Source organism: Notolepis coatsorum (assembly GCF_963971535.1).
Source record: "Notolepis coatsorum genome assembly, chromosome: 2".
NCBI lineage: Eukaryota > Metazoa > Chordata > Actinopteri > Aulopiformes > Paralepididae > Notolepis > Notolepis coatsorum.
Window position 1 is genome coordinate 41,567,600 of NC_140166.1, and position 27,635 is coordinate 41,595,234.

The 27,635-nt window shown below is 43.7% G+C and overlaps 1 protein-coding gene across 1 annotated transcript in view; it reads left to right on the forward strand.

The window, feature by feature from the left end:
* Positions 1–207: 207 nt before the first annotated feature.
* Positions 208–27,635, forward strand: part of LOC311223330 (uncharacterized protein) — a gene marked incomplete at both ends in the record, with an annotated part of 76,060 nt that continues 48,632 nt past the window's right edge. The window contains 2 exon segments of the mRNA XM_084308122.1: positions 208–345; positions 749–856. Coding sequence (XP_084164248.1) covers positions 208–345; positions 749–856 — 246 coding nt within the window.

Below are 27,635 nucleotides of genomic sequence, written 5' to 3' on the forward strand. Positions count from 1 at the left end.
CCCCTCCCTCCAGGTAACCTGGAGGCATGATCCAGGAGGCCACGCAGGTGACGACTTGAGATGGACTAGCTTTAAAAAGTGACGCTTTCCCAACTCACACCACTGTGACAGCTCAGGGAGTTGCATCCTCGGAACACTCGGACCTAAACTACTGCATGTAGTGTTACTTTTTATACCTTCAATAAAGCAAAGGCCTGGACTGTCAACATGCGCGAGCTGAGGAACCGCGTAGAGAGCGTGTCCCCTCTGAGTGAGAACGTCCAGACTGAGAACGTCCAGACTGAGAGCGTTCAGACTGAGCAGCAACAAGGGGGTCTCCATCCACCCACCCACCCCGAATGTCCAGTTTCCTCACCCTCGTATGTATATATTTTCTGTTAGCATCTCTGTTTAACAGTACTGTATATTTGCATATCTTGTATGTCACAAATGTAACAGTACTGTATATACCTGTATGTCATGAATGTCATGATATATATCTGTATGTTGTGTATGTCATAAATGTCATTATGAATTTAAAATGGGGGACCCTGATGTAAACAAGACGAAAGTCTTTCTCTGGTCTGCATCCGCTTAACAATTGTGTGTATTGAGCCGTACTGTATCGTACCCATTCTGCAATCTGTTAATATAGTTTTCAATCAATCAATCAATCTTCTCCCTGCCCCCCTTGGACAGCCTGGACCCCCCTCCCTTCTATCACCGGACGGTAAGGAGATCGAAGTGTGGAGTGTGTCTCCCCTGCCAGTACACGGAGAACTGCGGCACCTGTTCAGCCTGTGTGAACCGCAAGATCGGTAAACAGAAATGCCAGCTACGCAAATGTGACCAGCTGAAGAAGAGGAGCGATTGGGAGGTGAGTGAGGTTTAAACATGATTGGGAATAGTATAATATGTGAATAAAGGAAGGCAACGCCACAAAACAAAAAAAATTCAGTTTTCAAAAATATTGATGACCTCGTTTTGATGTAGTGAATCCTGAAATCCAGACTCCAGAAACCTGACATATCAGTTTCAGCGCAGACTTGCTATTTCCATAACTGACCCAAGGCCCAACTAAATGAGATGTATTGTATTATATATTTATTATATATTGCCCAAGATCCCAATCTGAGTTATTTAATATTGAGTATCTGCCGATACTGAGTACCGATCCAATATATGTATTTTTCTAGATAATACAGCTGCACGCCTCAAGTATATTAACCATTTCACTGCCACACTACCAAAGGGTTAACACTTTCACTGCGACAATACAGAAGGTTAACCCTTTCACTGCCACACGACAAAGGGTTAACCCTCTCACAACCACATTACAGAAGGTTAGCCCTTTCACTACCACACGACAGACGGTTAACCGTGTGGTAGTGAAAGGTTAACCTTCTGTAGTGTCGTAGTGAAAGGGTTAAAGTCAGTAAAACCAATCCAATGTAGGTAAAACACACCTTGTCAGGCTGCCTATATAAGGTTTTGCCTGCCCTAGTCCATAAATCAAACATGCCCTTTACTATGTGTCACTTCAGTTGTACCTCTGTATAACTATGAGATTCCACACTTGGATTTTGATCATTTTCCACAACATGGTTTGGATGTAGTTGAACTACTTTTTCAGTAGCTTTAGGTTGACAAGCTGCAGTTTTAGTTGATTTAGTGGTTTCGCTTTTTAGATATTGGATTCAGAAAATGTTAGTATTTATTAGCCGCTTGCTAAAATGTTAGCGGATGTCAGTCGGGGTCATGAAGCATGAATATTAGATTAGATTAGATTCAAATGTATTGTCATTATACAGCACAAATACAGTAATAAATGTGGCATCAACCAGAGTGCAAATGTAACAGTAAAGTACAATAGCAATATACAATACAGGTGATGCAACTGCATATAAAATTATTTTTTTTTACTACTGAGTAATAGTGCTAATCTTATGTATGTTATGTACAGCATAATAATAGTATTATTATGTACAGCGATACAGGTATAAAGACACTATGGTAGTAGTAAGTCATACTGGCCAGCAGCGTAACTCGTAAGAGTAGGTAAGGGATATGTATATGTATAGATATAGATATAGTATCTACAGATAATGTAAAAAGTATTATACTGTATGCAGTAAGTATACAGAGGTATATACAGACAGATGTGGATAAATATATATACAGTAAGAATAAATATATAGTATATATATATATTTATACGGTATATACAGCATTATTGTACATGCTATCATACAGAGGTATATGGGTTATATGTAGGTGTATAAGTAGGTATATAGAAATGATTAAATGCAGGTATATTCAGACAGATATATTTATATGCGGTAAATATAAATATATAAATGTATATATGCGGTATATACAGCATTATTGTATTACTGTATGATATACAGAGTTATATGGGTAGACTAGTATGAGGTGGGTAGTTATGATTATTATGATTTCTATGATTTGTAAGGCAGTTGTAGACAGTGAAAGCAGTAGGCAGGTATAAATTGAGTATAGGCAACAGAGTTCAAAGTTTGTACAGTATGGGGGGGGGGGGGGGCTGTCATCATGGTACAGAGTTCAGAGAGATGACAGCTGAGGGAGAGAAGCTGTTCCTCTAGGGATTTCAAGCCGGAGACACGCTCAACCTCCGTCCCGTTGATATAGCCAACTAGCCAACACTAGTCTTCCTGAAGTCCACAATGAGCTCCTTGGTTCTCTTGGTGTTGAGGGCCAGGTTGTTGTCTGGACACCACACCGCCAGGTGCTGGACCTCCTTCCTGTAGGCCGTCTCACCGTTGTTTTTTATGAGGCCCCACCACCGCTGTGGTGTCTGCAAACTTGATAATGGTGTTGGTGCCATGTATAGGAGCGCAGTGAGTGAAGAGGGAGTAGAGAAGGCCACACAGCCTTGCCAGGGTGAGGGTGGAAGAAGTGAGATTGTCTATCCTAACAAACTGGGGTCTGTTAGTTAGGAAGTCAAGTATCCAGTTGCAGACGACAACGAGGGGTTAATGTGGAGGTCCTTGGTTTCCACAAGGTCACCAAGTTTGGAGATGAGTTTGGAGGGGATGATGGTGTTGAACGCTGAGCTGAAGTCGATGAACAGCATTCACACATGGGTGTTGCTCTCATCCAGGTGGGAGAGGGTGGAGAGGGCGGAATGTCGCGCTGAGGAGATAGCGTCCTCCGTGCTCCTGTTCTCATGGTAGGCAAATTGGTGTCTGTCCAGTGAAAGGCCAGATTTGAGGTGAGCCAGAACCAGCCTCTCAAAGCACTTCATGATGATGGGGGTGAATGCAACAGGGCGGAAGTCATTTCTGGGACAACTGCCTGGGCTAGTGATAGTTTGAAGATGTCAGTTAGGAGGACCTTGGTCAGGTGCTCAGTGCAGTTTCCGAGCACACGGCCAGGGATGCCATCAGGGCCAGCTGCCTTACGTGCATTAGTCTACTGACATCATCTAGCAAGCTGAGCATGAGAACTTAATGCTACCATATGGTATGGTATGGTCTGGTTTATTTCTTAATCCCCAAAGGGGAAACATGGTTTGCCACCAGAGCGAATACAAATATACAAACATGAAAGAAACAGTTACATGATACAATACAGGATACACAACACAGTAGGAGAGCCTATCAACACAGTGCTATCGGTGTTCGTTAAATTTTTTAACCGCAACAGGAACAAAGCACCTTCTCAATCGCTCAGTAGAGCATTGAGGCATCAACAATCTGTCACTGAATGAGCTTTGCAGAGCATCGAAAATACTGAACAGTGGGTGGCCTTCAAAAGATAAAATAGTGTTCAGTTTAGTTCTGGTTCGCTTGGCTATGATGATCTCCAGGGAATCAGGAGGAAGGCCAATCACTGAGCCAGCCTTTTTAATGATTTTATTTATACAGTTTAGTCTACTGACTTCCTCTAGCAAGCTGAGCATGAGAACTTAATGCTACCAGAGTCTACTGATTCATCTAGCGAGCTGAGCATGAGAACTTAATGCTACCAGAGTATACTGGTTCATCTAGCAAGCTGAGCATGAGAACTTAATGCTACCAGAGTATACTGGTTCATCTAGCGAGCTGAGCATGAGAACTTAATGCTACCAGTCTACTGATTCATCTAGCGAGCTGAGCATGAGAAGTTAATGCTACCAGTCTACTGGTTCATCTAGCAAGCTGAGCATGAGAACTTAATGCTACCAGAGTATACTGGTTCATCTAGCGAGCTGAGCATGAGAACTTAATGCTACCAGTCTACTGATTCATCTAGCGAGCTGAGCATGAGAAGTTAATGCTACCAGTCTACTGGTTCATCTAGCAAGCTGAGCATGAGAACTTAATGCGAACCATTTTCTGCTTCAAATATCTCAACAACTAAAACACTAATGCCAGTGCTTTTTGCATGGATTGAAATGACCCCCGTTTGCGTCAAAGCATGTGACATAACAACGCAACAACTCAATAACACAGCAAAGTAAAGCTGCGCAGCCGCTCTCACTGTCCTGCTTACTACAATTACAACCCCCCACTCCCACATACACACATTTGTACACACATGCACACACACACACACACACGCACACACAGACACACACACACACACACACAACACACACACACACACACACACACACACACACACACACACACACACACACACACACAACATACACAAACATACACACGTGGCTCCTGTGACGTCAAAAAAGGGGATTTCCCACGCCATATGAGAGGCTTTTTTTTAGACAGACACCACAAACGCTGTGTCACTGCCTGGCTGCCTCTACTCACCACGCTGCAGCCCCGCTTACCCCCTCGCTCTCGCTCTCTCGCTCTCTCTCTCTATCTCTCTACATAAACCCACATAAACATACAGTACATATCAAATATAAATGTAAAATAATTTATTATAATAAGTTAAAAAAAAATAAAAAGGCAACAACACTTGAAGTGGGATTGCAGTTCAAAGTGCTTTACATCAGTAAGAAATAAGACATAAAATCTGTGTAAAACAAGCAGCAAGAGCAAAGCATAAAGTGGAATAAAATGATGCAGATAATGAATCAAAATCATATCAGATATTTTGTCAGTCTCACTCGGTCTGTGAAAAAGGAAATAATACACCCTGTGTGTGCGTGTGTGAGCGTGCATGCGTAGTGGCCAGTGAAGTCCGGTCCAGTTATTGCAGGCAGCCCTGACACAAATCAGCTATACCACATACCAGAGGCATTGTTTCGGGAAGCAGAGCTGGAGGAGAGCCATATATAGAGAGGTTCCATCCCCCGACCACCTTCCCCCGACCACCTTCCCCCGACCACCTTCCCCCGACCACCTTCCCTCTCTCTCTTTCATGGTTCTGCACGCACACACACACACACACACACACACACACACACACACACACACACACACACACACACACACACACACACACACACACACACACACACACACACACACACACACACACACACACACACACACACACACACACACACACACACACACACACTTGTTGTGATTGTTGCATAGTATAGTTAGTAACAGCAAGTATAGGGACATAGAATAAAAACTGCACATTGTATAGGAGTGTACATAGGATCCAGTGCCTTAAAGTGATTTATTAACATGTCTATTTACCATGTGTATTCTAGTTATCTTATTATTATTACTACTATTACTATTGTTTTATTGCACAATCGTAGCGGGCATGGCCAACCGCATTTCACTGTATGCCCTGGTATGTATGTGATGAATAAACTCTTGAATCTTGAATCACACACACACACACACACACACACACACACACACACCCTCCATTTATTATGAAACTTATGAGTAAATGAAAGGTGAGAAAACCATGTTCCTGATTTATAATTGTGTGTTGTAGATGTGAGGTAGTAAGTCCACTATGTTATTTCCATGGCTTAGGAAAGTTCAGAAGTAAGACTCCATTGCAGAGTCATGATGTCATCAGGTATAAGACTGGGTGCTTCTCCATAGACAACGAATGGGAGATTGATTTAGTAAAGGTAAACAATAAAAAAGAAAAAAAGGCGGTTAAGTGGCGCAGTGGGCACCAGCTCTCGGCGTTGCTACCAGCTTGGCTGGTCATTCATACTAACACAATTGGCAGTGTTAGGGGTGGGAAAGCTGGTAGGTGGGTCCTGGGCGTTGTAAACAGCGACTCCTACAGTCCGGTCGGGGCGCCTGCTCAGCGAGGAAAATATCGAAGGGGGGTAGTGTGATCCTTCCACACGTTACACCCTCTCGGTGAGAGTCCGCGCTGCCAGGTGAAAAGAAGCGGTTGATTGGCTACACATGTGTCGGAGGAAGCATGTGATAGTCTCCGCCCTCCCAGACCGACTGTAGGGGGTAGAGTGGCGTCTCTACATTTCGTAGCTCCATTTCTGCAGACCCCTCTCTGATTGGTTGAACTACATTTCTGCAGACCTCTCTCTGATTGGTTGAGCGAAGCCCCTCTCTGATTGGTTGAGCGAAGCCCCTCTCTAAGGTACGCGAGGGAGGTGCACGTAAGGTTATCGAGGTCGACGACTAGCTCAACTGGTTCGCCGCCTTGCTGTGGATCCTGCGGTGCGTTGGTGACAAGTTCGATTCCCTTCAATTTTTTTTTCTTCTTTTTTAACGTGCATTCTTTCGCCGGTTAAGTTTAGGCATGTTAAGTTTAGGCATTGTTTCGGAGTTGGTTAGGGTTAGGGTTAAGGTTAGGCATTGTTTCGGAGTTGGTTAAGGTTAGAAGGGTTAAGTTTAGGTGCTGTGTCGGAGTTGGTTAAGGTTAGAGTTTGTCTTAGAGCATGGCAATATTCTTTCGGAGTTGGTTAAGGTTATGGTTAAGTAGGGCTGGGCGATATAACGATAACGATAAATATTGCGATATATTTTAATAATCGATATCGAATAAAAAAATCGAAAAATCGTTTTTTTTTTCTTTTTTATATATATATATATATATATATTTTTTTTTGTGACCTGCAACAGGGCAGTGGACAGACTTGTCTTTCTTGCCTGCAACTTAAAGTAATGGCTTTGCTTGTCCAAATGACAATACTGACCAAATTGAGATTTATTTTTCTCTTGTCCATTTATTTTGTTTGCTTTCTAATTTAAAATACATTTTGAAACCGTCTGTACACAGTAGGCTATGTGTGCTAGCAGAACTAGACTCCAGTCACGAGTCACGGTGCACATGTGCGGTGGTTTGTCCACCAAAAAAGCGCCAAAAGATCGAAAATAAACTAACAGAGCCAGAACTGTTCAACTCCTCTGGAGCCACAGCCAGCAGAGAAGCCGGTTTACTTTAGCTTTTAAACCAGCTGCAGCCTGAGAACTGGAGTGTGAGGGGATGTAACACTAAAGATGGCGGCAACGACAAAGAATTGCTGCAAAATAAACATACATCTGTTGTTGATTTTTCCTTTTTTTTTGTATATATACTTATAACAATTCGATAATTATCGATATCGAGAAATAAAATAAAATTATCATATCGTTATTGCGATATGATTTTTTTCCATATCGCCCAACCCTATGGTTAAGTTTAGGCATTGTTTCGGAGTTGGTTAAGGTTAGGGTTAAGGTTAGGCATTGTTTCGGAGTTGGTTAAGGTTAGAAGGGTTAAGTTTAGGCGCTGTTTCGGAGTTGGTTAAGGTTAGAGTTTGTCTTAGAGCATGGCAATATTCTTTCGGAGTTGGTTAAGGTTATGGTTAAGTTTAGGCATTGTTTCGGAGTTGGTTAAGGTTAGGGTTAAGGTTAGGCATGGTTTCGGAGTTGGTTAAGGTTAGAAGGGTTAAGTTTAGGCGTTGTTTCGGAGTTAGTTAAGGTTAGAGTTTGTCGCAGAGAATGGCAATAGAATGAAGCCTATTTCCGCAGTCCGCACTGCAGCTCTCTCGCGCTGCCGCGGTCACATGGGCGTAGTGGCCAATCAGAGAGGGGTCTGCAGAAATGGAGCTACGAAATGTAGAGACGCGGTAGAGTGCGCAGCGACCAGGAAGGGGATTGGGAATTGGCATAACGACTAACATTGGGATGGGAGAAAAACGGAGGAAAAAGGAGGGGGGAAAAGATTAAAAAAATAAAAAAGTAAACAAAACCAATGCCCTAGTGAGAAAATTAAAACAAAGAATGGGTCTATGGCTTTGTTATGACTTGTTATGGTTTATTTCTTAATCCCCGATGGGAAACATGGTTTGCCACCAGAGCGAATACAAATATACAAACATGAAAGAAACAGTTACATGATACAATACAAGATACACAACACAGTAAGAAGAGGAGAGCCTCTCAACACAGTGCTAACGGTGTTCATACATTTGTTTTTAACCGCAGCAGGAACAAAGGACCTTCTCAATCGCTCAGTAGAGCATTGAGGCATCAACAATCTGAATGAGCTGAATGAGCTTCGCAGAGCATCTAAAATACTGAACAGTGGGTGGCCTTCAAAGGATAAAAAGGTGTTCAGTTTAGTTCTGGTTCGCTTGGCAATAATAATCTCCAGGGAATCAGGAGGGAGGCCAATCACTGAGCCAGCCTTTTTGATGATTTTATTTATACGGTTTTTGTCAGAAACCGTGATGCTGCCCCCCCAGCAGAGAACAGCATTAAACAGGACACTAGCCAGGATACCTTGATAGAAGACATGAAGAAGTGACCTGCTGATGTCGAAGGATCTAAGCTTCCTCAAATGAAAAAGCAGAGACTGGGCTTTTTTGAACACAGAATCTGTGTTCTGCTTCCAGTCCAGCTTACTGTCCAGGTGAACGCCAAGATATTTATACGACTGGACTATTTCAAACGCCTGCCCCCTAATGATGACAGGAGGTGTTATTTTTTTTCGTAGCCGCATTTTGCGGAGACGCTCTCTGATTGGCCACTTCATGTGACATGTGCGCCCAATCGTGTGACGCCTGTTTCTTTCACTGGTTAAGCTTAGGCACTCTTTCGAAGTTGGTTAAGGTTAGAGTTTGTCTTAGAGCAGGGCGATAGAACACCAGCCCTGATTCCAAACTCTAACCTTAACCAACTTCGAAAGAGTCGCCTAAGCTTAACCAGTGATAAACTATAGGCGTTAGGTAGTTTGCATGCTCTTCGAGGCGGAAATGGGCAAAGACACAGCTCGTCACGCGATTGGGCGCACATGTCAGTGGCCAATCAGAGAGCGTCAGTCAGTGGCCAATCAGAGAGCGTCTCCGCAAAATGCGGCTACGAAAAAAAATAACGCTGACAGGAGAGACATTCACCTTCTTCCTACACAGTAAAATTTGCAGTGTCAAATTAACACTTAAAGAGTTGAATTTAACACTATTCCAGAGTGTATATGACTCCAACTACGAATAGTGTTAAATTGACTCTTGCTCCTGTGTTAATTATTTTTTTGTTAAATTAACTCTAAATAGAGTACAAATTTAACACTTGCTTACATAGTGTTATTTAAACTTAACACTATAGGTTAAATAACTCTTGAGAGTGTAAATATTATTCTCAGAAGTGTTGATAATTTACTCTTCTGTGATAACAAATTAACTCTGATTGAGTTGAATTCCAATGCTCATTAACACTGCATTGAGTTATTAAAAGTTAACACTGAGGTCAAATAACTCTGCTGAAGTGTTGATATTACACAGTGCTGTGTTGATAATTTACTCACTTGCAGTGAAAAAACAGCTCTGAAAATAACACCCATTAACACTGCACAGTGTCAATGAAACCGGACACTATATTGGTGAAAATAAACCTCACTGGTGTTAATTTTACACTCAATTTACTCTTGTATAGTGTGAAATTACATTTACATACAATATACATTAAGTAAGTAAAAATCACAAGTTACCACAAAATAATGAATTCAACAATTTTATTGTTAGGTCAGGCAGGCTTATAAAAAAAAATCACATTGACCTCAGCAGGTCTGCATGAAGTGCAATATGGAACAATATTTTGAGCAATCTATCGTTCGATAATTCATTTGAATATCAAATGGTTTTGGCGGCTAGGTGGCGCAGTGGGCAAGGCGCTCGCCACCAACGCAGGAGATGCTGGGTTCGAGCCCAGCTCTCGGTGTTGCTACCAGCTTGGCTGGTCGCTCATACTAATACAATTGGCAGTATTAGGGGGTGGGAAGCTGGTGGGTGGGGATCGGACGTTGTGGACAGCGACTCCTACAGGTCGGTTGGTGCGCCTGCGCAGTAGAATCAGGAAGCGACGGGGGCGGCGTGTCCCTCCCACGCAGACCCTCGCCGCTGAGAGATCGCGCTGTGCAGGTGAAAAGATGCGACGGCTGCCTCCTTGAGTACCGGAGGGGACACGTGATGCAAGGCTTCGTCCACATTGCAGCCGGCTTGTGGGAGGCATGGTCTAACAACGTTCGAGACAGGGGAGGGTAGAATTGGACAATACGAAATTGGGGAAGGGAGAAAAATAGAAAAACTGGGAGAAAAAGTAGATAAAAAAAGAAATATCAAATGGTTTGAAGTAACACAGCTGATTTATATCCAACACCTTTACAACTCCGTCTGGATGCAGTCTGACCTTAAATGCATGGTAATGGTCATCAAAACACATGGTTTCCATCAGTTTTCCACAGAGCAATAGGCTACACTGTCATCTTTCACAGCAATAGTCTTGATTTTACAAAACACAGGCATCTCAAATGCTACCTCAGTACAGAGATAATCAAGTCACAGCGGTACTCTGTACATGATGTTTTAACCACTTGGCAGAAAAAACACTGGTTACATCTCCAAATAAGGAAGCAATCTCTGGACCTTCTTTGAGCTCAACAAGTGCCACCATCTTTCCTGGACCTATGGTTAATCTTTCTTTGGTAAAGGACTCCTGATACATTGCCATACAACTTTGGTGCTTTTGGGCTAATGTCTTTGTAATGTTTTTAAAGCTTTTTAATTGTCTCTTAACACTTTGGCTGCCGGAAAACGCCTAAACACGTCATTCCCGGCCATGCTCAAGTTGCCGAAGACGCCTTACAGCGTCTTTAATATCAATATTTCAAAAATCTGGGAGCGGATTCATATTTCGCCTCCGCTGGCCTGAGATCCACCAGGAGGACCCACTGAGCTCTCTGGCGGTTCAGGAGCGCCATCTGGTGGCCGATCGGCGCAATCGCTTAACAGGAAGTGCTACGGAGATTGTGCTGGTTGCCGTATTACTTCCGGGCACTAGCTATAGGTTCCGGGACTCGATCTCGACACACTACATAGCGATCGATTGCCAATAACTCGATAAACAACATGATTTGGAAGTATATACCATTATACAAGCTGGAGATGGACCGGGTAAATCTACATCCCATAATGATAAAATTTCTACTCTACGATGATCGCCCAACGGCGCGCGGAGACTGGGGTGAGTTTTAGCGTGTAAAGTTACCGTCTTCGATACTAACTGCTATTATCAACATTTGACCCAAGTTCAAGTTCAAGTTCAAGTTCTTTAATAGTTGTCATACAGAAGTACAGAATACTTTCATACAAAATGCTTCTTACTGTTACGCTCCAGAGACTGTGCTAGACAAGATAGTATCAAATAACATAATATAGCATGTAATTTAGAGGAAGAAAAATGAGGTCACAGTGTTCGGTATAGACATATGTACAATGTTCTGAGTTACCATATAATATACAATACTATGCAGTGTACTAATGTACAGTACTATCTAGTGCAAAGCAGAAATGGGATGAGGTACAATTTTAGGTTCAATTTACAGTAAGGTGTACGAGTTGTAGTGCAATCCTTCATCAATAAATATAAAGTGTGGGGAGTGGGTGCTACAGTGTGTTTGTTTAAAGTGGGTGTGTGCTATAAAGTGTGTGGAGTGGGTGCTACAGTGTGTTTGTTTAAAGTGAGTGTGTGCGTGTGGATGTGTGTGCTATGTGCGTTTGGTGGTTGTTGTTGTGTAGTGTTCATTCATTGTTCGTTTAGCAGCCTGATGGCCTGGGGATAGAAGCTTCTTCTGAGTCTTTCTGTGCTCGCCTTGAGACTCCGGTATCGCTTGCCTGACCGCAGCAGTTCAAAGAGGCAGTTGTTCGGGTGACTGGAGTCTTTAATGATTCTCTTAGCCTTGCCCTTGCAACGCTTGTTGTAAATGTTCTGGAGGGTGGGGAGCCCCCCTCCAATTGTGCGTTCGGCTGAACGTGTCACTCTTTGTAGTCTGCTTCGGTCTTGTGCAGTGCTATTCCCAAACCAGGAGGTGATGTTGCCGGTCAAGATGCTCTCTATTGTACATGAGTAGAAGTTCTTTTTTTTTGATCCACTTTTTTCTCCCATTTTCTATATTTTCTCCCATCCCAATTTCGTATCATCCAATTCAACCCTCCCCTGTCACGAACGCTGTTTCTTGCCTCCCACAAGCCGGCTGCAGTGAGGACTAAGTCATACATAGCACAAGTCCCCTCCGGTACTTGAGGTAACAGCAGTCGCATCTTTTCACCTGCGCAGCTCGACCTCTCAGTGTCGAGGAGTAACGCGTGGGAGGCTCACGCTGCCCCCGACACTTCCTGATTCTACTGCGCAGGCGCACCAACCGACTTGTAGGAGTCGCTTGTTCACAACGTTCGATCCCCACCCTTCAGTTTTTCCCTCCCCGTAATACGGCCAATGTGTATTACTGCGGACGACCAGCCAAACTGAAAAACAATGTGGAGAGCTGGATTCGAACACGCGAATCCTAGCGTCTCCACACTGGTGGCGAGTGCCTTAGACCACTACACCACCTAGCCGCCCTATGAGTAGAAGTTCTTAAGGATCTTCTGACTGACTTGGAACTTCCTTAGGCGCCTGAGGAAGTAGAGGCGTTGTCGTGCCTTCTTCACAACACTGTCAATGTGTGTGGTCCATGTCAAGTCCTCGGATATGTAGGCTCCGAGGTACTTAAAGCTGTTGACTCTCTCAACCGGTGCCCCGTCGATGCTGAGGGGGCTGTAGTCCTTGACCCCCGACCTCCTGAAGTCCACAATCATCTCCTTTGTTTTGCTGACGTTCAGGGAGAGGCTGTGTTCCTGGCACCATCCCGCCAGGACCTTGACCTCTTCCAGGTAGGCCCTCTCGTCGTTGGCAGAGATCAGGCCCACCACCACTGTGTCGTCAGCAAATTTGATGATTGTATTGCTACTCCGCTGAGCCACACAGTCGTGTGTGTACAGGGAGTAGAGGAGGGGACTCAGAACACAGCCCTGGGGGGCCCCTATGTTGAGGGTGATGGATGAGGAGGTGCAGTTGCCTGCTCTCACCACCTGGGGTCTGCCAGTCAGGAAGTCCAAGACCCACTGGCAGAGGTCATAGCCCAAGCCCAGGTCCCTGAGCTTGGCTATGAGTATGGAGGGGACTATGGTATTGAATGCCGAGCTGTAGTCGATGAATAGCATTCTCACATAGTTCCCCTGCCTCTTGTCCAGGTGTGATGCTGCTGTGTGCAGCACATGGGCTATGGCGTCCTCCGTGGACCTGTTGGGGCGGTATGCAAATTGCAGGGGGTCCATGTTGATGGGGAGGGAGGAGCAGATGTAGCCCTTTACTAGCTTCTCAAAGCACTTCATGGCTATGGAGGTGAGAGCTACAGGGCGGTAGTCGTTGAGGCAAGCAGGCTTGGATTTTTTGGGTACAGGGATAATAGTGGACTTCTTCAGGCAGGTGGGGATGACAGCCTGTTCTAAGGACAGGTTAAATATGTCAGTGAATACTGGGGCCAGTTGGTCGGCACAGACTTTTAGGACGCGGCCGGGGATGCCGTCCGGACCTGCTGCCTTCCTGATATTCACTTTTTTAAAGGTCCGCCTCACCTCATGCTCTGTTACCCTGAACACTGCGCCTCCATCAGCAGCCGACCCCCCCCCCCCCCCCATTGCCGTGGCTTGTGAGCTGGTGTTGTTATTACCAGCATCAAACCTCGCATAGAAGGTATTGAGGTCATTTGCTAAGGAGATGTCACTGTTCAGTTTGAGGGAGGCGCCTTTGTAGTCTGTCATCGTTTTGAGCCCCTGCCACATAGCTCTAGAGTCAGCTTGTTCAAACTGGAGTTCAATTTTATCCCTGTAGCGCCGTTTGGCCTCTGACACTGTCCTCCTTACGTTGTATCGCGCCACCTTGTGGTCATTCATGTTGCCTGCCACTAGGCCGTCGTTGTATGCTTTGGTGCGCTCTCTCAGAGCTTCACGGACGGATTTGTCTACCCAGGGTTTTTGATTTGGGTAAACTCTCATTTTGGTAGTGGGGACTGTTTCTTCCACCCTAGTACAAACATAGTCCAGCACTGTCTCCGTGTAGACATTAATGTTATCTGTGTCGCGGAACACATTCCAGTCTGTGCCGTGAAACACAGACCGGAGCGTCTCCTCTGACGTCAAATCCCATTTCTGCACCTCTCGCGAGACTACAGGAGTACTTTTAATTCTCTGTTTGTACTTTGGTGAAAGAAAGATTGACGCGTGATCTGATTTACCAAAGCCACTATCAGAATGAGCCTTGTAGCCACCTTTAAATTGCGTGTAACAGTGATCTAGGATGTTACCGCCTCTGGTGTTGCAAGTCACATGCTGATAGAAGTCAGGTAATACCTTTCTCAGATTGGCGCTATTGAAATCGCCCAGCACCAAAATGGCGGCGTTAACGTTCGTCGCTTGTATTCTATTTACCTCGTCGTGGAGTCTGGAGAGCGCGGCGTTGTTGCTGGCTTGCGGTGGAATATACACTCCGATCAGGATGATCACCGTTAACTCCCTCGGGAGGAAGAAAGGACGACACTTGATGGTTATATATTCCAGGTCTGGGGAGCAGTGGTTGGATAATTCCTTCACGTTAGTTGGATCGCTCCAATTTTTGTTAAACAAGAAGGCAATACCTCATCCACGTTGTTTACCGGACTCTGATGTCCGATCCTTGCGATGGATAAAGAAGTGATCGGCTGGTTGAATTGCGTGGTCTGGAACCTCCGGCGTGAGCCACGTTTCAGTGAAGCAGAGAACGTTGCAGTCCCTAACGTCTCTTTGATATTGAATCCTTGCTCGGATGTCATCCAGTTTATTGTCAATTGATTGTACATTGGCTAGCAATATACTGGGTAGTGGTGTCCTGTGCCGCCTGGTTCTCAGCCTGTTACGGACTCCAGCTCTCTTTCCTCGCCGTCTGGGTCCTCTGTTCCTGGGATCAAGGAACAAAGGATCTGGTCCTAGATGATTGGTATAACGCTGCCCACGGAATTATAAACGCCCCCTAGCCCATCCGGTCAACATCAGATGACGTGTAGTAACTTCTAGAAGTACGTCTAGTTGGAATTTTTTATATCGCGCTGATTGCCATAAAACTGTATTGCATCATCAATATAATGTATTTGGGGCTATAGATCACGTTCTGGAGAAAGCTGCAGAAAGAGATGAAAACATACTTATACATTAGACCATACTTTACTATGAATATGTGAATGAAAAAGTTTAACGTTGCTACACAATGAACAATACATATAGGACTTTGAATGGGCCCTAATAATGGCAATGTAGCAATAGAATTTAAAAAGTTATAGCCCTGCAAAGAAGGGGACTTTCTCTATAGACAAATAGAGCCGGCAACCTACGGTTGATAATGAATTTAACCCATGGCAGCCAAAGTGTTAAAGAAGTTATGTTTAGCTTTTGAATTGAATTGAATACTTTATTTTGACACAAATCGTATGACAAAAAAAACATTTTAAAAGACAAGACAATAACAGTGTCAATAACGCAGGTCAAAAATGGATAAAACACAATAAAGCCAAGGCTTGTTTCCATTGTGGTCCATACATGGAACATAAAAAGGCACAGAAACACAAATGGACATGTACACTGACAGGACACATTCTAAAAAAAAAATTATAAAAACACCTAACCTGACAACTCATACAGTTAACTAATGTTAAAAGAAAATCCGCAAACCCTTAAAAGCAACTCATGATAAAAGAAATAAAAGCCAAGTTATGATAAAAGAGATAAAAAAAACATTTTAAGACCAATTTGAGTTGCTGCTGAGCCATGTTTTTAGGGCGGATTTAAATCCGAGAGGGGAGTTCAGGAGTTTTAAAAATGTTGGCAGGGCATTCCACATTACCGTAGCAGAGTAAAAAAATGCATCTTTCCCCATGCATGTCCTGACTCTCGGCGGGACCAGGTCCGTGGGGCTTCCTCTTGTCAATTTATTAAAATAATTGACTAGGTACTTGGGGACCGTTTCTTTTAGTACTTTAAAAACCAGTAGCATTTTAAGCTGGTGTACTCTTTCTTCAACCCTAAGCCATCCCAGCCTGCTAAAGTGGGCTGGCGTTAGGTGAGTCCTAAAGTGAAGGTTGTGCAGGAGTCTCACTAGTTTGTTTTGGGAGGTCTGGAGCTTTGTCTTCATTTGTTTTGATATGTTGCTGTACCATGAAGTGCAAGCATAGTCAAAGTGACATTGGATGAGGGCTCCAGCTAGGGTCCTCAGAGCGTTCCTATTTATGAACGAGGAAATTCTAAATAAAAATTTGGTTTTTTGATTGACCTTAGTAATAACTTTTTGTGCCATTTTTTCGTTAGAAAGTTTGTTATTTAAAATAAAGCCCAGGTAGGTGACCTCCTCTTTATCCTCAATAATGTTTTCACCTACTCTAATTTTAAAACCCTGGGATTTCTTTAGGTTGGCGTTTGACCCAAAGAGTATGGCCTCTGTTTTTCCCAGATGTAGAGACAATTTATTGTCACTGAGCCAGGAGCAGATTTTTTTCATTTCACTGCTCAGGACACTTTCCACTTTAGACTTATTCCTGTCTGAGACCAGGAGTGCCGAGTCGTCAGCAAACAGGAACAGGTTGCAATCGCATGCCGATTTCATGTCATTAATATATATTAAAAACAGTTGAGGTCCCAAAATGCTTCCTTGGGGGACCCCACATGTCACTGGAAGGGACGAGGACAAGGTGCCATTGATGTCTACCACCTGTTCTCTTCCCTCCAGGTAGGACTTGACCCATTTGGCTGACTTGCTATCAAAGCCTATCGCTCTCAATTTTTCTAGTAGGATGGAATGGTTGACCGTGTCAAACGCCTTTTGCAGGTCCAACATTACCATCCCACAGTAGTTCCCCTTGTCCATCTCCCGTTTTATATAATCTGTCAGGTACAGTAAACAGGTGTCAGTGGAGTGTGATTTTCTGAAACCTGATTGGAACTGGTACAATAGTCTATGTTCAGTCAGGTAGTTGTCTATCTGCTCATATACCAGCCTCTCAATTACCTTTGATATGGAACAAAGGATAGAAACGGGGCGGTAGTTACCTGGATCTAGTTTGTTTCCTTTTTTAAATAGAGGGGTTACCCTAGCAAGCTTGAGTTCTTGCGGGATGTGACCCTGGTTGATGGAGAGGTTGGTGATATGGGCTACAATGGGAGCTATGATGGAAGCAGAGTCTCTGAGAAATCTGGTGGGAATATTGTCATGGCCTCATAACTTCATAGCTTCATAACGCATGCACCACATGTGCAGAATTCGGCCAACATTCCTTATATTACGAGGGTAATGTATCATGAAGTGATGCTTTGGCAATAGGTTGCTTCTAGGAAATAACTGCTTGAAGAGCCGATGATCAGTGATTAAATGTTTGTCATGCCATATGACAGGACTGGTGAAAATACAATGTTAACAATCTGTAGAAGCAAAAGCAGAAGATGCCAGTACTTATCATCCGTCTGTATTAAATCACCAAATAGCAGAGGCATATTGCGCAACAAGCACCAAGACTGTGTGGCATTCAACCCCAAATCCTTACTTTCATCCAACAACTTGACTCTTGGCGGACGGTTTCGCTGCTGATTGTAACCATAGTCAAAAGCATGTATTCTGCCAGCCAGTTGTTCAGCATTTAGAAGTTTTTCCTGAAGAATGTACTTGAGAATAAGTTTCACCTCAAACTGAGTAACCCCCTCTAAAATATCATGCATGATATCTACAGAGAAGTTGGTGGCTGTGTTGAAATACTGAAGTGAATTCAACAGACAACTGCGTTTCACACCATATATATGAGGTAGCGTAGGATCTGTCTGTATAGTTTGACAGTGTTGTGCGTGCATCTCAACAGTTCTTAGTACAACAGCCGGATCATCTTCACAGAATACAGTCTGAAAATGAGCTTTCTCAAGGAGACAGAAACGACAGCAATACCGAGCCCCAAATGACTCCACAAACCCAAACAGACCATGCAAGCCAAGGTTATCCCCAGTGACCTGAACTATGGTACCACGAATCACGTGTCTACACATGGGAATTTTAAGTCCCTCTGTCTCCAGTACTTTCAGATCATTGACAAGTGGCTCAAGTATCAAATTGAAATCATAACGCTTAATGTCCTGTGCATGGAAAAGAGCACACAAATGAATATTAATCAAAGAGGAATTATAGATTGGGGGGAAATTTCTTAATGTAAAGTATATAGCACCTAATTTATGTATACCATTTTTAGAGCCCAATGGATTTGCAGTTTCAAAGTCATCATAAAAAAGCTGAATTTGAAAGGAATCTTTTTCTACTGAAAACAGGGGACTTTCTTTCAAATAGGTGGCATCTCTCAAGTCTGCATACACACCTTCCTTCGTCATGTGCCTGGGCTTTAACATGTCTGCAAGTTCTGGGTTTTGAAAAATGCTCTTCAGTGTTTCCAAAATGGGAACACATGCAAACTTATCAGTTACAATGACCTGGTCATATGTCCCAGTAGTTTTGTTTCTTCTGCTGTCAAATCTTGTGCCAAGCACCCTTTTAACTGGTTCAACTTTTCCCCATTTCTCTTTGAAGTGTTTGTTTATTTTTGCCTCTGAGTTTAAGTGTGTGAATGGGTTTTCCTACTTTTGGAATGACTGTTCTATGCTGTTCTTATTTTCTGTGTCCTGTGGAGATAAGCACTGTAGAGCTGCATCTTTAGCGTGACTATGAATCTCAGAAACGACTTCTTCCATGGTTGAGACAAAACCTTTTACAGTAGACTGACTGGTTCCAGCAGCCTTGAGTTGTGCGACAGCAGTGGCACACATATCGAGAGTGCTCCTATTGGAGTTTCTGAACAGTTCACATGTGGCCGTCGCATCGACATCAAATGTTGTGGCGGTCTCATCTACATTAGCGATCACCGCCTCTCCTACACTGTTTACATTAACATCAGTGTCAACCTCTTGGTCAATATACTCAGGGCTAGATCCACAAAGAATGGATTGCATGGAGCAAGTTGCACCCTTACTTACAATTAATTATGAATTGAAAATGGGGGACCCTGATGTAAACAAGACGAAAGTCTTTTTCTTGTTGCAGATTGCAGAATGGGTACAATACAGTATGGCTCAATACACACAATTGTTAAGGGGATGCAGACCAGATAAAGACTTTCGTCTTGTTTACATCAGGGTCCCCCATTTTCAATTCATAATGAATTGTAAGTAAGGGTGCAACTTGCTCCGTGCAATCCATTCTTTATGGATCTAGCCCTCAGTGTGTTTGTTGTCTAAATGTTTCCTAAAACCAGAAAACATACCAAACCTATAGCCACATCCAGTCTGAGCACATTTAAGGTGAAGCTTTTTTTCCTTGAACGTAACCGTGAACTATTCACAAATGCCTAACAAGCCTATTTGTACAACCTAACTCCTTCCGACAATCAAAACACTTCATGGCGGAGGAGAAACCTCATGCACTAATGAAGCAACCTCGCCCTAACTTCAGCAACACGAGGACTCTCCTTGACTTTCCCAACATCAATACTGTACACAGTGGTCTGGAGGAACGTGTACATGTTGCGCAGCATGGTGTTGTATGCGGTGCCAAACACATAATGTGCCTTAAAGAGTTAATCTAAAGCACCAAGAGAAGAGATTGACTTGCAAGGTATGGCCTTCTTGTCAAGAATGATGTAGAACTGGTGGATCGCATTCTTCTTCACTACAACAGCCAGGAGATAGGGTTGATTGCTGGTAGTGATGGCATCAAGATGCTCTTGGATGCTTGTTCCAGTCTGAGAAGACAAACACACATGGAGAAACAATTAGAATTACATGATTGTAGCATTATAATCATAAATTCGTACATACATTAGGAGAAAATACCAACCTTCTTGAAGATCACAAGATGCTGCTCTGCGTTGGACGCCGACACCTTCCCTGGTCTCTTCCGACCCTGAGCAGAGGGTGGAATCAGGTGCAACAGCAGTAGAATCGATGAGGTCACTGTCCCAACCTGTAACGATACAAGTTGGATGTTAAGACACTTGGATTATGTAGACCATAAACAAAATTCAGTCCATCTGCAATGTCAGCAGTATGTTTACAAAATAAGAGAAAAGACAGCAGTTCATCACAAGAAGCTCTGCCACTCAAAATATGAATATACAGTACCAGTAAAAAGCTTGGATGCACTCATTCAAGTGAATGGGAAGATAACTTTTGACTGGTTGATAATACAAAATGTCCTCGTACATTTTTCACATAAGTTCATGAGTGAAAAACAGCAAGAATGGTATGCTCAAAAGCAGCTTACCAATGTCAGCATCCACTTCAGTGTCATCCTCAGGAGGATCAGCTGTCAGCAGGAGCTCTTGAAGCTCACTGGTGGATGGAAGCCGTCTGCATTGTTGGATGATCTTTTTCTTGTATGTGGTCGGCCACTTTTCCAGAAGCTTGCCTGATACACCCTCTCCAAACATCAGAACGAAATCCTGTTCAACCTGGAGAGGGGGGATTGGGGGACAATTTCAGGATTTCACAGCCAACCAAAGTTAGTGGGTGCTAGTTGAGGTACAATACATCTACCGTCTATCATTCAAGGGTCACAAAATGGTCAAAATAATGGCAGATAATTACCAAGCCCTTGACGTCTTGGAAACGTGGAAAGTCAGACAGTATGCTGCTTGACTGCTGGGGGTCAAGGACCTTGTTGTGCCTATAGTCAAATGTCAGTTTCATCTTGTTCTTCACTGTGTCCTCATCAGCTGAATGTTTCATTAGTGAGATCGCTTCCTTGCACTCCTCTTCGCTCAGGGCAGTCTCTGCAACAACATGGGAATCTCGTCTGGCAGTTGGTCCTCTTCCACGAGATGGTTCTCCACAGGATTCTACAGAATATGGGAAAAAACACAAAAACAAAAAATCTACCAAGGCCTGATTGATGGAGTTCTGCAGGTACAGGTTTATACAGTAATCAATAATGCCGCTTGTTTTGTTAATCAACTTGTTGTACTCAAGATATGAATTATTAGTGTTACCTCCAAATGATGATCATTTGTCTTTAGCAGCGGTTCTCTGAATAGTTTTAATCCTCCAGGCCAAGTACCCACTGCCACTCTCGCCATCATAATAATGCTCCTTGGAGGGTGAAAGGATAACAAAAACAGACGCTTCACATTTAAAAGTGAAAAACAGCATGCTCTGGTAGGATAAAAAATGTATCAACATTGCCACAACTATTACTGTGTGCAACTCACATAGCCATTCTTAGAGTGTGGGTCACTGAGGTAGGGGAATAAGGTCACGATTCCTCTGGCATACTTTTCTTTCAGATGTCTGGGTGGTGAAGTACTGGAAGATTAAAGAAGAATGTATTTCTCAGTCATATTCCCTGGATTTCATTTCGATTTCAAATTCATCTGAAAGCTAGATTGAGAACAAACTAAAAACAAGGAGCTAATTACCCATTCTTCTCTGTCAAGTCAGCTGCCAATATGTTCACCATTTTCCTTCGGTTGTCATCGTGGAAGGACTTGGTTCGATTGTATTAATTTATTATGCGTTCTCCACCAGATTTCTCAAAGAATGGATTCCACCAACTTGAAGCACAAAAGCACAAGCACAAAAAACAATTCAGTGTTAGGAATATACTGTATAGACTGCAATTAAAAGTTAATGTAAAGGATAAGTATCCTTAATATCAGTTTTAACCCTATCTGAGGTCTGTCTAGCATGCTTCTGACTCGTGGAGATGATAATTTGAGAGATCCATCCAATCTCAAGTGAGCTACAATATTCTTACAGGCGCGCGACCAGTACAATGGAAAAGATGGGGGCATAACATTGACAGTAAAAATATGATAAACATGCATTTCTGAGTTGTGAATCACAGGGTGATACATACATATTACATGTGTGTCAACTCTTACTTGCTTAGCTTCTGTATCCAGCCTCTGACGTTTTCTGGAAGTGTCCTCTGAAATGATGACAGTATCCTGCGAGCCTGACGAATCCAGGGATGATGGTTGGGACCACTCAGATGAGGCTAGCGTGGAGACAGACTGCTCAGATGAGGCTAGCGTGGAGACATGATAAATAAATAAAAAGATTATACACAGTTTCCTCATAAAGATGTCCCTTATCTAATCGAATGTAAGTTTCACATGACAAATAACTTATTCATTATATAGATTACAAATGTAATCAAACCTGTGTCATATTTGATGGTTAGCACCCCAGTGGATGCATCTCTTGCTATCTCCTCAAAAACATCGTCATCCAATTCGGTCCCTGAACTGTCAAAAACGTTCACACATTCCGTTACAGCTGGGACACCAAACTTTGCAAATGCTAGAAACGGCCACAAAAGCTTTTGTAAACAGAAATGTCATTGGATATCCAGTGATTTCTAAATATACTACTCACTAAATATTCACTTAATCTTGAATAATTGCTGTCTGCAATACAATAGATGAAGCCACAGATCCACCCAGTGGATAACCATGAGTATCACATTGAGGACAATTTCCCAATGATCCCAATTTCTTACCTGCACTCAGAAACTCCATCAGATTTATTTCTGTAATCCGAACAAACTTTTGGACATCTCCCAGTTGTACTTTTAACAGCATGCTTGCAGCAAGCCTGCAAGAGAGTTACCAACGCAAAAAGGAGTGGGCAACTTGAACACAGGGATGTGTGGGAAATTAGTGTCAGGCTGGAATATTCAGTGGCTTTGTACTTATTATTTACCTTATTGGGGACATTGATCTAAGTTAAGTTATTATTAAATGTTTTACTTAGATCAATGTCCCCAATAAGGTAAATAATAAGTACAAAGTCACTGAATATTCAAGCCTGACACTAATTTCCCACAGATGCAAACAGACAAAAAAGAGAGCTATATAACCCAGGGCTTTTCCTTGCATTTGTCCCATGTTTTTTCCATTAAACTCAATCAACCATATTGTATGCATTCTAATGCACTCACTCTCATAACACACTGTTTCATAGTACAGATGACTACCTCCAAAACCACTACCTGCTCCCTTGACCCCCTACCCACTACTCTCACCAAAGCCTGCCTCCCTGCTCTCATCCCCCACCTCACCGCCCTTTTCAACCAGTCACTATCCCTAGGCCACGTCCCCTCCCCCTACAAACTCGCCGCTGTCACCCCTGTCCTCAAAAAACCCACTCTGGACCCATCCAGCCTCTCCAACTACCGCCCCATATCCAATCTTCCTTTTTTCTCAAAAACACTGGAACGTATTGCTGCCTCCCAACTCCACTCCCATCTCCAGTCCAACACCCTCTATGAACCCCTTCAGTCTGGCTTCCGTCCCGCTCACAGCACCGAAACTGCACTGGTAAAGGTCATCAACGACCTCCTCATCTCCGCTGACTCCGGTGCCCTCAACATCCTGATCCTACTCGATCTCAGTGCAGCCTTTGACACAGTGTGTCACTCCATCCTCCTCCAAAGGCTGCACCAACTGGGTGTTGAGGGCACAGCACTTGACTGGTTCTCCTCCTACCTCACTGACAGACACCAATTCATCTCCCTCTCCGGCCACACCTCGTCCCCCTCCCCAGTCACACAGGGGGTCCCCCAAGGCTCAGTCCTTGGCCCCCTGCTCTTCATCTGCTACATTCTCCCCCTTGGTCACATCATCCGCAAACACCACCTCAACTTCCACTGTTACGCTGACGACACCCAAATCTACATCAGTACACAATCCCCCCACAGCCCACCCCTCAGTCACATCGAATCATGCATCACCGAACTCCAAACTTGGATGACCCACAACTTCCTCAAACTGAACAGTGACAAGACCGGACCCATCACACTCACCATCAACGACTCCACCATCACCCCCTCCCCCCTAGTCCGCAACCTTGGTGTCCTCCTTGACCCCACCCTCTCATTTGACCCCCACGTCCGCTCCATCGTGAAAACATCCTACTTTCACCTCCGCAACATCGCAAAAATCCGTCACTGCCTCTCCCCCCCCGCTGCTGAATCCCTCATTCACGCCTTCATCTCCTCCCGCCTGGACTACTGCAACTCCCTCCTCACTGCTATCACCTCCCGCTCCCTCCATAAACTGCAAATGGTCCAAAATTCAGCCGCCCGCCTCCTCACTAACACCCGGTCCCGCGAACACATCACTCCTGTCCTCCACTCCCTCCACTGGCTCCCGATCAAACACCGCATTAACTTTAAAACACTACTCCTCACCTTCAAAGCCCTCCACAGCCTGGCCCCCCCCTACCTGACTGATCTCCTTCTCCCCTACCGCCCCACCCGTTCCCTCCGGTCCTCCTCCACTGCCTCCCTCACTGTCCCGACATCCAAGCTTAAAAACTTCGGAGATCGGGCCTTCTCTCGCACTGCACCCCGACTCTGGAACTCCCTCCCCCAGTCCATCAGAGACTCCCCTACACTCTCCACCTTCAAAGCTTGCCTCAAAACCCACCTGTTCTCCCTTGCCTTCAACCCCCCCCACCCCTAAACCCCCCCCTCCCCTCCAACCTGATTGATATGTCTCCAGTCTTTTTTTTTGTGCCATCAGGCTGTCTCCCCCGTTCCCCCCATGGTCTCATGTTCCTTTTGTTTTTGTTTCTTTGTTGTTTTGTTTTTGTTTCTTTGCTTTCGTTTCTTTGTTTGTACCCCTGCTCCCGACTACTGTCAGCGACTTCGGGTTATTGAGAAGCGCTATATAAATTAAATGAATTATTATTATTATTATTATATCATTCAAGGGTATTTCCCTATTAACATTAGCTAGCAAGACACCTTCCAAGCTAAGCTAAAACACTCACCAAACCAAGGCTTCACGTGAAATGGCGCCCGCGCACATGCAGTCTTGGCCGTCGCTGATATCTGTGGACTTAACAAAGAATAACGTTGTTCAAATGCCAAATAACTGTTAATTGATTTCATACTGTAGGACAAATTTACCTCAGAACATGGCGTGCAAATGTTCGTCACTAAGCCAATGTTAGCTTCCTGCAATCCTCCACATTTCAACTTGGATAGATAGCTCGGGGAGTGCAGACCTCTGCTCGTGATGCATGACCTTTGTAACTCCTTCCAAGCACTGCAGACACAAGTGGTTTCCTTTCGACGGGTTTATTAAAGGCTTGGTCCTCCAATCCACCTCCAATCCACCATGAAAACTTAAACAGAAACATACGTTGCGTCAGGTCAACACAAACAATAATATACACGGTATGAAAACAACACATCAGAAAAGCAAAATACAAACAAACATTAAATACCTCGTTGGCTGCATGCTACATAAAAAGGGGTCTTATTCTTCTGTTCTTGGTAACAGTCTTGATAGTGGTACACTACACATAGTGGTACACTCTTACAGAGCCTGTACAAATTGTCTCTGACCATTCCTGCCGCTTGCTCGCAGGTGTCTTAATCAGTCCCAGTCTCAGACCATCCCTGCCGCTTGCTCGCAGGTGTCTTGATCAGTTCCAAAGGTAAAAACGCGACAGCAACCTAACGGGACACCATATATGACCAGACGTCAAAATGAATATATTATAAATTGTAGCAAATTAAATAATAAAGAAAATAAGAAATGAAACATAAATACATTCTCAAATATTACACTTACAAACTGAAATATCATATAAATGATGAAACCATATAATGGCCACAGTTACACTCCCACCAAATCGCACACACGTGGGATTTCTCTGAACATAATTTGGTTATCTTCTAAATTAAATATTTCTTGTGGTCATTCAGCCGCTAGTTGTGCCCCTCCTGGGGATTTGTACAGAACTTGTAAGTCGCCCTGTATAAAAGCGTCAGCTAAATGACTAAATGTAAATATCATTATTAACATAAGTTTTAGGCAAAACATTAAATTAGTCTGCTTCGAGTAGCGTTATAACCTTCTGTACAGGTATCAAGGAACACTTTTAGTTGTAGGTTTCCCTTTTTTGTCAACGGTGGTGTCACTCACCAGCAATTTCAATTTTCTCACCCTACCATCTGACCCTGGATAGACGTCTGTGATTCTGGCCAGCTTCCATTCATTCCGCGGTGCCAGATCGTCTTGTAGAAGAATGATGTCGTTGACCTTCGAGTTCCTTCTATCCTTGTGCCACTTTTGTCTTGGTTGTAAGTTTAAAAGATACTCCTTCCTCCATCGAGTCCAAAACTCATTAGCCAAATACTGCACTCGCCGCCACCTCTTTTGCAGATACAGATCTTCTCTGACAAATTGACCAGGTGGGGGCAGAAGGATTGTAGACTTCATTGTAAGGATGTGGTTGGGAGTTAAAGGTTCAAATGCAGATGGGTCATTCAAATGCTCAGTGGTGAGTGGTCTACTGTTAACAATGGCCATAACCTCATATAGAAATGTCCTTAGAGAGGTGCAGTCGAGCCTTTGTGCCGACTGGTCGAGAATAGCAGTAAGAACACTTCTTACAGTTCTTATCTGCCTCTCCCAGACACCGCCCATGTGACTTGCTGCTGGAGGGTTCATGAGGAATTCACATCCTAGAGCCTTCACTCTTTCTTGGTTCATTCCTTTCATGAGTTCTGCGAACTCTCTCCTTGCACCAACAAAATTGGTTCCTTGGTCACATCTTATTTGTCGAACATTTCCTCTTAGGGCAATGAACGCTCTTAAGGCATTGATAAATGCATCAGTTGTCATGTCATCAATTACCTCTATGTGTATGGCCCTCGAACATAGACATGTAAGTAAGAGACCATATCTTTTGAGATCCTTCCTTCCTTCTTTAACATGGATCGGACCAAAGCAGTCTATGCCAGCGTAAGTGAAGGGTGGAGTTGCTTCCGATCTATCTTGTGGTAAGTCACCCATTCTTTGTTCTTCAGTACGTCTTCTGTACTTTCTACACTTGACACATTTGAAGATGTGTGATGAGACTCGACTGCTGCATCCCAGGATCCACCATCCGTTAGCTCGCAGTTCGTTCATCGTCATCCCACGTCCTTGATGCTGTAACTTTTCATGAAAGTGCTTGATAAGTAAAGCCGATATGTGGCTGTTATTAGGGAGTATTGCAGGATGCTTCACATGTGGGTGCAACGTGGCTTGACTTAGGCGTCCGCCTACTCTTAGGACACCTTCTTCATCCAAGAATGGATTTAACTTGTACATCTTGCCCTCTTTGGTCTTGGCAACTTCTTTCTTGAGTTCCAAGCTCTTTATCTCGTCTGAGAATGCTTCCCTTTGAACTAGCTTGATGATGGTAAGTTCTGCTTCCTTCCTTTCTTCTAGGCTTGAACTTTCATTTGTTCTTTGCTTTCCACACTTGTATTCATTGACTTGTCGTTTCAATCTGGCAATTGCTCTTACTACCGTTGACCATTCCGAGAATCTCTGTAGTCGATCCAATAATGACCTGTTTTCCTTTG